We start from the raw sequence: 12,993 nt of genomic DNA on the forward strand, positions 1-12,993 counted from the left end.
GCAATTCATGGTTTCCATGCATTACATGAACAGGGAGATCGAGACGAGGGGACACAATGTGAGTTGTGTTTTGTTCCGACTTGCATTCACAGCTGTGGTGCCTTTTATCAATGGCAGGTTCATAAGAAGTGCTTTACTATCACCACTTGGCCTTTGATCCTGTTTTAACTATCAGATCAGTGCATCGTCCTTCACTGGGTCCAACTCGATGCACAGCACAACCTTTTAGACACTTCAAATGCTCAGCATTGTCAAAGTGTTGGACGCATTTCATGCATGAGTCCTGGCTATATTGTTCCAGGATTGTTTCTTTTTTTTTTTTTTCTTTTTTTTAGTTTTTCAATTAGCTTTGCATGCCTGGCAATCACACCAGGGGAGCTGCAAATTGGACAACCAATAACCACAGGGTGGGGAAGATTGTATGCAACAGGTAATAACTTATTCTAATCATAATTAGATTGTGATTAATTCATAACTCAGCATCTATAGTTTAAGATTCACTGTGTTGGATTACTTATTCCTCTCAAGATTAGTAAACTGGATTGGCCTAAACCCATAATCAGCCAAAAAAAAATAAAAAATAGCGGTGCATGCCATTTTTTTTTAAAGAGAATAAACAAAATCAAATCAAATAAATAAAATGTACAATACATTTCAAAAGGAGTGAATCATAAGTCATTTCATCTGAGCAGAGAGTTACAATTCTCATGTCAAAAATCTCACAGACTGGGTGAGCACCAGGCAGTGTCAGGAGCGAAGAGCGACGTTTAGCGACGAGGGGGGGAGGGAAAACAACGAGACGACACTACACAAAACTGAACTTGTTCAAGCTTTCAAACTTTTTTTTTTCCTTTTCTTTTGAAACTATGGAGGTAATTGAGAGGATAATAAGTAGTTTGGGTCCAAGCTGCACCTTTCAGAAAGTCTTTACACACTAAAGCTTTGTTTTTTTTTAATGCCACCTCTCCGCCCTCCTGATCACCCCCACCGTTGTATTCCTCGGAAGAAAGCTACACTACATGCAGAACTTTCCTTCTCTCGTTTTTTTTTTTTTCTTCTTGTTTTTGTGCTAAAAGTGCTATCTTAGAGGTTCAGCGCCATAAATCCACAAATCCAACATCACTGTTATGTTCTTTTACGTGATTTGTTAAAGGTCTATCTGCTATGGCACTGCCATATTATCCATATGGCCCTCCCAGAGTCAAAGCACTGGTGAGAAGCTTGTCATGTCCTCTTCTCCATCTATTATAGGTCCAACAGGAAATTACCATATTTGTAATCCACATCATCTGTCTCAGTTACCCTGAGTTAAAAATGAGGAGAAAAAAAAAAACAAACACCCAGAATCATGGATTGGCTTTTACATAGTCAGTCATAATAAGTTATAATATATTAAAATCTGCCTTTCCCCCACCTACCAACTACCCCTCCCCACTGCATATTACCCACCCACCACCCCAAACTGAACACCCCACAATAAATGCACATTGTTGTAGTAAACTGCCTTCAAAACCATCTTTGAAGTTTGAGGGAGAAGAATTTCTTTTAAAACTCACTTTAGTCGCTTCTGCTTGGTTTTGATTAGAAAAGAAAAAGGAAAAAAAAACATCAGCAGTATGTTGTCATTAGCTAAGAAGCCAAAAATTCATTAGCTCAGGCTAGCTAAAGCCTCTGTAGGAACTGGATAATGAACTGGGTAGCAGCACAGTTTCACATTCTGATCCTAAAAGGCATTTGTCCAGTAACGATCTTCACGAGGGGATGAGCTCACTTTGGTCACCATTTGGAGGGCAACCTGCGGGTTGCTCCGGCTTTCCAGGATCAGCAGTGAGAGACTGATGGAGGTCCGTGAGGTAGCATTCCGCCTTAAAAAAAAAAGCAAAAAAAAAAACAGCTGATCCATAAGCAGATCACCCCTTAAATTGTCCCTTGGCAAAAAAAAGGGTTAAAGAAGCCTCCTGCATCTGAATATGAATCAGCGTATGCAGGCGTTGTGCACCTCTGACCCGTTGCAAGGTTGTGACTGGGCTTCAGAGACAGACCATAATAAGTGCATGATGCATGGGCAACAATGCCGAGGTAACCTGGTCTGTAAGCGCCAGACCCAAAATGTAGTGCAAAGGAAAGCAAAACAAATCAAACGAAAAGATAGAAGAAAAGAAGTCGATTACAGAAGTCAGTAGTGTCCACGAAACTCACAAACATGCATCCCTGAATGACTTTTGTGTCTTCTCGTTCAAAAAAGGACGGGTTAATCTTGCTTTTCGTCTGCACAGAAATTAGCAGAATATTTGAAGGAGGAAAGAAAAGGATTTTCAGTTAAAGCGTCATGGCTACCTGGCAATAGAGAGTGGGTTTGATTCCGAACCCTAACTGAGGAATATCAGTGGTATGATTAAACCTTACAGTTGGCTTCAAATGTAATAGACAGTTCACTTACCAATTCTGAGCTAGTACTCGATGAGAGAGGGGAGTGGAAAATGGACCAATTTGTCAGTTTTTTTAAGGAGTTAATTTTCAACTTTCCCCTTATTTTCTTCCCCTCGTTCATATTCATCCAAAGCCAGACTGCATTTATAAGCAGCAACGCTTCAGTGTATCAAGTTCATAAAAGACGGGAGAAATTATTATTTTTTTGGGTTGGGGATTATCAGCATGCGTAAAGAAGTTTCAATAATTGTCATTTACCTAATGTCTTTAGCTGCATTTGTTAAGCCCCTGGACATAAAAGCTGAACAAATGCTTCTACAGCGTCGCTCAAATGACGCTAGTTAAGAACCATCCGATCAGTTTTTCTCTCCAGTTTAAGAATCCTCCTCATATTATCCCTGCATTTGTGCTCACCCAGATACTGCAAAGTAAATTGGCACAAATAAAGCCCCATCCATTTTCAAATTACTTAAGTCAGTTGAGGTTTACATGTGTAAGTCGTTTAGTCGATTGGTTTGAAATCATCATCAATCTCTTCTTTTACATTGTCCTTGAGCTCAGCAGCTGCTAGTGGCGCCCCGTCGCCCCGTGGGGTTGCAGTGGGCGTGTTCTCTGACTCGTTGGGAAACTCCTGGCCTCCTGCTTCCATCTTCATCATCAGCTTGAGCTTCTTCTTTGGGGGGTTCTTCAGGGTCCCCATGCGCTCCTTGACCTTGTACTCCAGGGTGCTGTGCGGGATCCCGTACATGTTCTGTGCCTTGGACACACTCATTTTCCCACTCATCACTACAGCTATGGCCTCCTCCAGAATCTCACTGTTGTACTGGCGATAGCGGCCTCTCTTCTTCCTTGGCTGCTTGGAGCTCGGGTCCCCTTCCACATCAGAGATGGAGTATGCCGGCCCAGAGCTTGAGTGGTCCAAGTCTGAGTTCCAGTACTCAGCGGCCCCATCCAAGAGGCTCCCAAGGCTTCCTCCTCGGCGGTTCTGCTTGGGCAGAATGGCTCTTAGCTTCCGGCTCAGGGTGTTCTCCCCATGGCCACCAACCCCCATGGCACTATAGCCATACAGCTCAGAGGAATGGGAATCCCAGGAAAGATCCATGCCCCGAACCTGGGGGATTTTCAGGTCAACAGGGGGAGAGTGGCCTTGGTCTCTCTTTCCTTCACTGTGGTGTTGTTGGGCCTTGGAGACCTGATTGTGGTGGTGATGATGGAGGGAACTCTTAAAGGAGAAGGCTCCGTGGTGGTTGTGGTGTTGATGCTCCAGGAATGTAGGCAGGTCTTTGAGGTCGCTGAGTGCTCCACTGGCCTGCTTCAGCTTCATCAGGCTTTCAAGGTGAGCCTTACTTCCCCAGAATGAAGAAGAGCCCTTCTGGCCAAGCAAGGAATGGGACTGGCTGTGACTGAGCAAGCCAGCTGACTCTAGATTAGACAGTGAAAGAGCAGGAGGCTGACTCAGAAGGCGGTGCTTCTGGCTGAGAAGCTCTTCCTTGATACGCAGTGAGCGAGCCAGTGGAGGCTTGAAGGAGTTGGAGTTGACGTAGTTCTCCCTCAGTCCGTCCTGCAAACTTTTCTGCAGCAGGCCATCCTCCTCCTCCATCTCTGGCAGGGTATTGTCGGCTTTCAGCGAAAGTCTGGACGGAAAAGAACAAGAAGAGGACTTTAGGAACAGAGTTCGTCATATAATATCTAAGTTATTTTTAAGACCAGGGTATAATAAATGGATGGAGGGATACATACAATATCAAATGATTAAATAAAGCTATGAATGCTCATATCTCTAACATCTTTTATGCATCAGGTTTTCTTTTTAAGCACAACATTTATAAGCTTACTGTTTCCCACATTGCTACTGAACATCAATTAGCAATTTACAAGGACTGCATTATAAATAAAGCAGCACAAGGACTTTTCTTTTCTTTGATCTAAATAAATCTCAGTGGCTGCTTTTTATGTAACCTGCTGCAGTATGAGTTTGGTGTGTCCAATACAACTGAACTGTATTTATATTTGTATGGCAATAATCAGCTGCCTCTCCAGTTTGTCTCTCCTTGGAGTCAGTCTGGACCACAGGACAAGTGGTTCTCTAGAGACGAAGATGAATAATATCAAAGACTACCAGTGGCTGCTCAGCCTTCTGTTAGAGAAACACGAGACAGGAAGGGCTGACTGACCCGATCTTAACTTATTGACAGATCAAAATAAATAAATAATTAAAAACATAAAACATGCCAAAACAGGTTGCTAAATATACCTGGACGGTATGCCCAAGTAAAGGTTATATCTATGCCTGCAGTTGGTTAAGTAGGAGGACAGCAATAGATAGTACAATGAGAATAATATTACAGATATCACACAGGAACACACAGACAATTATCAGCCATCAATCAAACTTTAAAATTCATATGACTGCATTATCACTTAGGATCACTATTTGTGGAAAAACAACTAAGCAAATAATTATCCAGATACATTTCAGAGTAACAGCGATCCAAATGTTGTACTGAAGGTGAGGTTCACACAGCGCTACAGTGATGTCTCCCTCTGCCTGTCCCTCACCACTGTGGGAAGGATTCAAACAATAAGGGCTCACAGCTAATGAACACATACTTTTCCCACCTAGAACAAGTACTTTTGAATTTTTGAAGAACCTTAAAAAATTATATTCAAACTGGACTGAAAAGTTTCTTCATAGCAGGCAATTTATTTCTACGCCTTCTCTTTTGTTTATTCATTTCCACATGGTTTAAAAATAATTTTTTTAAAAGGTCCAGCTCAGATAATTTAAACAGACACATCTGTGCTGCCTACCTCAAGATTTCGATGAACATGATAGCCTGACATAATGTATCAGCCAAAAAATAATTGAATAAATGCAATATATATTTCCTGATGTGGGTTTGGGGAACTATACAAAGGCCTGTTAAGATTTTAGGTTCCACCTCACGGTGGGATAAATAAATACTAAAAATTAATACTTTAGTTCAGTACTTTATAAAGTTAAATGTGTGCTGAAATACAGTGACTGATAAGTAACTAAAAACAGTGAGAAGGCTCAGGAAAAAGCCCCCATAGGCTCATAACAACAGAAAAAGATGTCAGAGATGAATCTTGAGCCCCCTCCCCAAATTCTGTTGAGCTATAGTGACTGTGTGATGTGGGGAGTCCTCATGAGTTTTAGGACAGATTAGCGCTGTCTCCTGTTAGTGGAAACAATATAGAGGTAATGAGAAGCTTTGGAGTCCACACTTTAATAAAGTGTTTGCAGTAGGATGCAGTCATCAGGGAGGCAAAACTAGAAAATAATGGTGAATCTGAGGATTCAAAGACAATCTACATTTTTGAAATTCAAAAGAGCAACGGAGTGCACATGAAAGCGTGGGATCCCCGAAGAGACAGACAGAAAGATCCGCTCAGCATCTGGGAGTTTGATTTGTGCTTTCGAAGCAACACTGTATGAAGGACTTCTGTACTGAGACGGATTTTAAAGAAATGTGTGTCCTGAAGCCAGTATTTCATTTTCTTGAATGCTTTGAATAACTATTTCAAACAAAACAGTATTTTCTTTCTAAACTTTTGCAGCTCTTAAGTATCATGATCAGCTAAGTATCATTTTAGGGACACTACTTAGATTTAAAAAAAAAAGCAAAAAAAAAAAAACAAAGGGTTTTGTCTAAGGTTGTCACACAAACATGGTCTGACAATGATTTCAGATGAACTGACAGTAAGCTGCAGTGTATACTTGCACATACTAACCTATTTGTTTTGAGGAATGTCTAGCTGTGGAAAATGTTTTGGTGCTAGCCAGGCTGGAAGTACAGGATCTGTCTCCTGCTATAGTTAATATTACATGATCCCATCATTAGAAGCCTCACTGGTAGTGAGGCTCATGGACCTAGACCTTTGGGCCCTTAGGAAGAAGATCTATCCTCATAGGCTAAAGGTGCTGTTTCTAATTTTGTTTAAATCCTGTTGTGTAAATTCTTCACCAAGATTTACCTGCTGAACTACAGCCTTGGCTTTTCAGCAGGAAAAACATTGCTGTGTTAGGGGAAGAAAAGAGAATATTTGAGTGTCTGCTGGTTTCCACCTAAATGTTCTCAGCAATGGTAACCTTGATCACAATATCATCCAAAGCAGCAACAAAGAGGTAACCTGACAGTCTAGCCAAGACTATCAGAGTGTTTGGGTTAAAACGAGGAAGCTGGAAACTAAACTAAAAAACGCATCTCATTAAAATACGCCCAAATGTAACACACCACCTCAGCTCAGAAGCAGGTAGAGACGTATTTACACCCAGATCCAAACCAGAGTCCTGACACGGTGGGTGAGAGGTTTCCCTGCTCACATTCGCTCTCTCAATCAAACCTGTCTTAATCCATATTTGACCTACAGGACAAAAGCATTCCTGAAAATGGTTAACACAATTAGCATGAATTGTTTGTTCGCTTCTGATTCTGACATGGCCTCAAGCTAAACTATGTTAACTTTAACAGAATGGATTGCACAGGAATGCCAACTGATCAAACAGATCTACATCACATTACCATTAGACAGATTGCAGGTCATCAGAATAAAATCAATTAAGTATGAAAGCTGGAGACATGTAGAGAAACTGAGGGTGGGCAGAGTCTTTTCAAGACCTGCAGCCCTTCGCTTTGCTTTATAATGAAATTGTGTTTTATGTAAATCCCAACAACACTGACTTATTACCAGAATGTCAATGACGTAGTAACTCATCCGGTTCATGATCTATCACAATTCGTGCGATCAATTTGAGTGAAGAACCATTAGGTGATCATTGTGTTCAAGTTTGATTCAGTTCTGACCAATAATGTAGGAGGTATAGCAATTCTTGTGACAGATAATAGCAGCACAGCATGAGCTCATGAATCCTCTGGCTGGAGGAACCAGAATATGCACACAAACTCTTTTCATTGTCTACATGACTGAGACATGTGAACTTTATACAAGCAGGTTCGACATGTTTCACAGTTTAGGTGGTTTTAAATCAGAACTCCAAGTGACTTATAATCCAAACATCTGAGAGCTGGAATCTACATGAACCAATATCCATGGATGGAAGAAGCGCACTTTTTTTGGTGAGTCATATTCGGAGGTTTGCAGATCACCATCTACACGTTGTAGCTGTGCACCGTCAGCTGGGGGCAGTGGGATAACTGATCTGTGGGCAGCCCAGAGCACAGCAGTCATCAGTGACCACACAAAGGAGGAGGAGTCGGGGTGGATGTGGGTTGAAAAGTGGCTTGCAGATGTGCAGCAACTGTGGGCAGTGGATGAGTGGAAGGGCGTCAGCTGAGTTTATGTGATTAAGGTTGAGCCTGACTTTGTGGCCTACCTGAACCAACACCATACCTGGCTGAAAATTTTGCTCGCGCCATATATTTTTGGACAGCAATGTTTTGCAAATTAAATTGACATCTTCATCAGCATCACATGGAAGCATCACACAGCTATACAGAAACAGGGCATCTTGCATTTGTACCATTTCCCAGTCACATTTTACATTCAGAAATGGCAGCATTTAGTAATGACAGCCGCATCAAGTATGTAAAACAAGCTGGAGTCGTGTAGTCATAACAAAATCTGATGACCTATAATTTAACTGTTAACAGCTCCCCACTTTTAACCCAAAGTGAATACAGGTTCATAAACTGACTATTCTGCAGCCTCATGTCACTAAAATCATCTGTTCTGAATGCATGCAGTACACTGATGGAGCAAATATTGACTATACATCAGTTATTAAAGGGGACTATTATGCTTTTCTTTAGTTTACTCATAATGTTGTGAAGGCCCATTTTAAATATGGCTACAGATTCAATAATGGGACCAGTACAGTACATGTACAAATAATCTCCATGATCCAAAAGCTGAGGCTTCAGAATGCTCTAAATGCTCAGTTTCAAACTTTTTTTTTTTTCTATTTTCGGCTCTGTATGATGCCAGTAAGAGAAGAAATCTCTAAATATGGTCATCTTGGCCACACAGCTGAGGGTGCTGCACCAAAAACATCCATGTGATTGCTTTGGTTGATGGCAGATTGCTGCGGTCGCTCGCAGTTTGAATGGAAGGCACTGGCTCATCTGCAAACACTCTGCATTTACTCTTAGAGCTGAACGGAAGCTTGAAAAAGAGTGAAGGAAACCAGAAACAGAACGTTTGCCTACAAAGTAAAAGTTTTAACCTCATCACTGCAACCAATACATTTCAAAAGGTGCAACTTTTCCATTGAAGTTCAGAGTTTCACTCCTGGTTAGCAAGTAGTTTGTGGGTGTTTACACCAATTTCACGCTATAGATCACCAGCAACCTCCAGCAAACTGGTCACAGATTATGCACTTTTCCCTGGCAACTGGAGGCTGCCAGTCTGTAGGCCTGTGTGACCGGGGCCTAAAGCTGCTCTAGCAGAGCCCAGGAATAAAAATGTAGAGCTGGAAATCAGTTTAATGGACTTATTTAAGCTACATCAAGTATTAAGAAGCAATTAGGAATCAATATGTTGAAAGTTACATCTGAAAGTTTGGTCTGTATCGGTACAAAGTGTAGCTTTGGTGCCTCCTCTAGTTAGTATCCCTTAGAAAGATAAGGAACCATAACCCGTGAAGTGCAGTGCAAAATCACAACAATGCTTTAACTCCTCCAGTGCTGTTTCAGGCAATGACTGAGCCGCTCTGCTGAAACAGGCTAATTTGCCTAATCCTGCTGTCTTACCCTTTGACCTCGGATTTGGGGGTGAAGCTGGGCAAAGCTTTGGGGCTGCCTGCGCTGTGGTTCTTCTTTGTGGAGAGGTCTAGGACGCCATCTGAGAATAAACACACAGAGTGGAGAGAAAAAAAAAGATTAAACACAACCGAGCTTCAATTCTGTTCAATGCACTGCTCGTCTTTGAAGAGCCAAAACCCGTGTAATGTCATGGAAGGTCTTATTGTATATGTCTGCATGTCTCTGCAGCACGTCTCTGAAGAGGGAGATACAGTAAGGGTGTTTTCTTAGATTATTTTCTCTATTTCCAAATATTAATTTGTCTTTAATGTAAAGCACAGAGTAAAAACACAGAACTGAACCTATTAGGATTCCCTATTTCACATACACAAACCGCCAAGCATTTAAAAAATATAAAAGGCAGAACAAATGATCTGCAAAACGATTCCCGATATTTTCCGACATTTCTTTTTGCATACCGTGCATCTGCATTTTCTCCTCCTCAGTCCAGTCTGACTGATTTTCACCAGACATATTTAATGCCCTCCTATAGAAGGTTTTGGATTGCAATCAAGATTTGATTAACCTGAGCAGGAAGGCAGTTACCATAGCAACCATACCATACCATACAAGTGAGTAAGTATAAACTCTCTTTGCTACACTGACACAATCCGCCATTTTATATATATATATATATATATATATATATATATATATATATATATATATATATATATATTATATATATGTGTGTGTGTGTGTGTGTGTGTGTGTGGTGTTCCACTATTATTGCAAGGACTTTTATTTGAAAACAACAGTATTTCACACTGCCTTAGGCTAACACAAGACTTAAAGATTCATAACATTTACCTCCACACAGTGCCTGAAAACTGCTTGATCAATCAGCATCATGAGCGTCAACAGCTTTGGCAACTGCTTGTGTGTGTATGTGAAACCACCTGTTTTTTTTTCCTCCCCGTTTTTTTTTTTTTTTTTGTTTAAATGGCAAAAAAAAAAAAAAAAAAAAAGATGCTCTGTGTGTTTCAGAACAGGTGGGATCTGTGAGACACTCGCAGTGAAGTCCTGGAAATACTGTGGCTACATGCTGAGTGTGAAATCTCAGCTTATTTGTCAATATGTTTATCTGACACACACGTGGAGAAAAAACAGATTATCCTATGTAGTGACATAAAGTAAGATTAAAAAAAAAAAAAGTGTACATTGGTGCATTATGTAATTTTCTCTTCAAGGAAATCTGTTCATTTTTCTTAGTGGAAAATGGTAAAAACACAAAATTCTAATACTTTTAATATTTAAATCAGACCAACAGTTGATCATTTCCAAGGACCTGTGAGTTGTGAACACTGTAGTTACCTTTTCAAAAGTTTTAGATCTGAGCTTGAAAATCATACATTATATTCAGCAATGCAGTGAATGCAGATAAATTCATAACCCCTGAAGTGCGGCCGACCTCTCTAACCCACACAGCCCAATCTTTAGAAGCTTTTTGTTTTTTAATCCAAAGAAAAAGGGAGTCTTAGGTGATATTAAAAAGAAAAATAGAGTTCACAAAATGTTTAATCTTACCAGCACAATTACAGTATGTGTGCACACTCCATCCAGCATACACGTGACAAGGAAGCAAGCACGGTACATGTGCACGTTTTGGCTCCTAAATTATCTTTAACAAAATGCAGTGAAGTAAGAAAAAGCCCAGGGATACCAACCATGATAAATTACACATAACAAGTTACACTAATGAGGTCCTTCTCTGCGCTAATGAACATTTTAATTATCAGCGACCTCTACATTAGCATGCCTTGTTTTTACAGAACACGTTGATGGTGGTAATATGAGCTCCCCGTGTTACAGTATTAAACTGTCATAGAAAAAAGTTAGTACCTCAACATGAATATTTATGCAGCAACATGCCCTCAATTCTAATCAGATTAGGAACTGTTACTCATAAGTTGCGAAATTAACACCTACTGGGCGTCAAATGCCGGGCAGATTTTTTTTTTTTTGCCTGTAACTTTCAGAAGGCTGTGTAACACCTGCACATCACTGTGTAAGTATGCTCAGAGTCTGTGCTATGTTCATATAGAGAGAGAAGGGGCAGGACAAAGAAATGGGAGGAGATTTAAGTTCATTAAAATTATTAACATGATTACAAAACCTTCAAATTTCCCTTTATGTTTGACCCTTACGTGAAGACTTGGGCAAAAGTAGAGGCTTCCAGCAGCATACCAAACATCTGGGAACCTTTACAAGGACATTTAACTATTAACAATTACCTGATACCCACATTAGGCGTTACTATTAAGGCAGCAGGGTGCAGCCAACGATGTTAATGTTGGAGCGCGGCAGCAAACGCTACAGTCCTGCCTGTCTGCAACAATAACGGACAGTGTTAATATGACAGGATAGCACAATTATTTATGTCTAACTGGTATCATGTCAGATTGAAGCTGAAAAAATTCTACCAGAAACTGGACAAAGACAGTGCAGCATAATTTACCACTCTATTTGATTAGCAATAAAATCTGGTGCCACGTCACCACAAGCACAGGAAACAACGCCGGGCCAATAAAGCAGGGCAGACCTGTACTGAATATGCCCCTTCATTTTTATGGAGTATCAGATATTTTCCTGGGTGTATCGAGTTTGAAATACTAGTATAATGACAACCATAGTTACAGTTGTGCATGTTCATTATAAACTTGGCCACAGTTCCAAATCATGCAGTGTATTTAAAAGTAATCCATGTGAGCCAAAAATTCAGACTTGCGACTGCTCTGAGAACACTTTTATTCCACTCTTGGCTCTTCATCAGTGAGAGCAGATATCCTTCATGCGGCCGTCTCAGGCATTCAACCCTGGCTGTGAGCACAGAGGCCCCAACCACCTGCTGTTCAAATCTTCTGTTTGTGAGTGGCAGCCAATCAGAGAAAGTTGGCTCGGTGCCATGCATTTTATTTCATGGTATATTTGCATATGCTTTTGCATGTTGTTTGATGTCCAGTAAAACTTTGTTTAAAAGAACTTGGGTGTGAAAGGAAATCTGTCTCCTTACGCCAACATTTTATGTTAGCCTAAAAGAAACCAAAACAAAAAGAAAGAAAACAATACTCTATCTGTACCCCTATCACACCTTAATATTAAGATATTTTCCTGATGACACTTTCAGTAGACTGGAAAAGCGTGCTCTGTGGACATGTAATGCTTTAATAGCAGCACAATTAGCTAGCATAGATATTAATGGCAGCGTGGTGATGGATAAAACAAATTATGCAACTTCAAATGAAAACACGATTCTCTGTAGAATTTATGCCTGCAGCCTGCTTCAGCTGACAGTCAGCAGTCATACAGATTTGACAGAACACTCGTGTTTTTTCTCTCTTGCAATTACATTTACTGTGTAATTCAAACGAGCATAGTGTGCACGTCTGAGCCCACACTGAGGTGTGTGTGTGTGTGTGTGTGTGAGAGACCATGAGGTGGATCTAATGCCTACATCTTTTTTTGTTGTAAAAATTAAGTAAGCTTACTGTAAGCAGATTCCCAAAAGCTGGTATTAACGTGGATGATCGGTCACACTGTGAGGGTGGAAACAGTGAGCTGCTGATTCACCCCAGCAGCCTGTTCGGTGATCAAACCGCAGACCCCCTGCTGGTTCAGTTTGATTAAACAGAGACTGAGCCCTGAGCTACATTTCTGAGCTCGGTAAAGTGCCGCACGATTCAAAGCACGTCTTTTCAGCGATCACGGTCGTGTTCAAGAGGAAAACGTGTACAAGCTTTCAGACTTGAAAATGAACAATTATGTGCAGCCTGTGATG

At 40.7% G+C, this 12,993-nt stretch overlaps 1 protein-coding gene across 1 annotated transcript in view; it reads right to left on the reverse strand.

Annotated features, from left to right (window-relative positions):
* Positions 1-2,707: 2,707 nt before the first annotated feature.
* Positions 2,708-12,993, reverse strand: part of lcor (ligand dependent nuclear receptor corepressor) — a 76,996-nt gene continuing 66,710 nt past the window's right edge. The window contains exons 6-7 of the mRNA XM_030729907.1: positions 9,165-9,255; positions 2,708-4,064 (exon numbers count right to left, since the gene is read on the reverse strand). Of these exons, the coding sequence (XP_030585767.1) occupies positions 2,933-4,064; positions 9,165-9,255 (1,223 nt within the window). The 3' untranslated portion in view covers positions 2,708-2,932. The remainder of the gene's footprint in view (positions 4,065-9,164; positions 9,256-12,993) is intronic.

The sequence above is a fragment of the Archocentrus centrarchus genome, chromosome 1 (genome assembly GCF_007364275.1).
Source record: "Archocentrus centrarchus isolate MPI-CPG fArcCen1 chromosome 1, fArcCen1, whole genome shotgun sequence".
NCBI classification, from domain to species: Eukaryota; Metazoa; Chordata; class Actinopteri; order Cichliformes; family Cichlidae; genus Archocentrus; species Archocentrus centrarchus.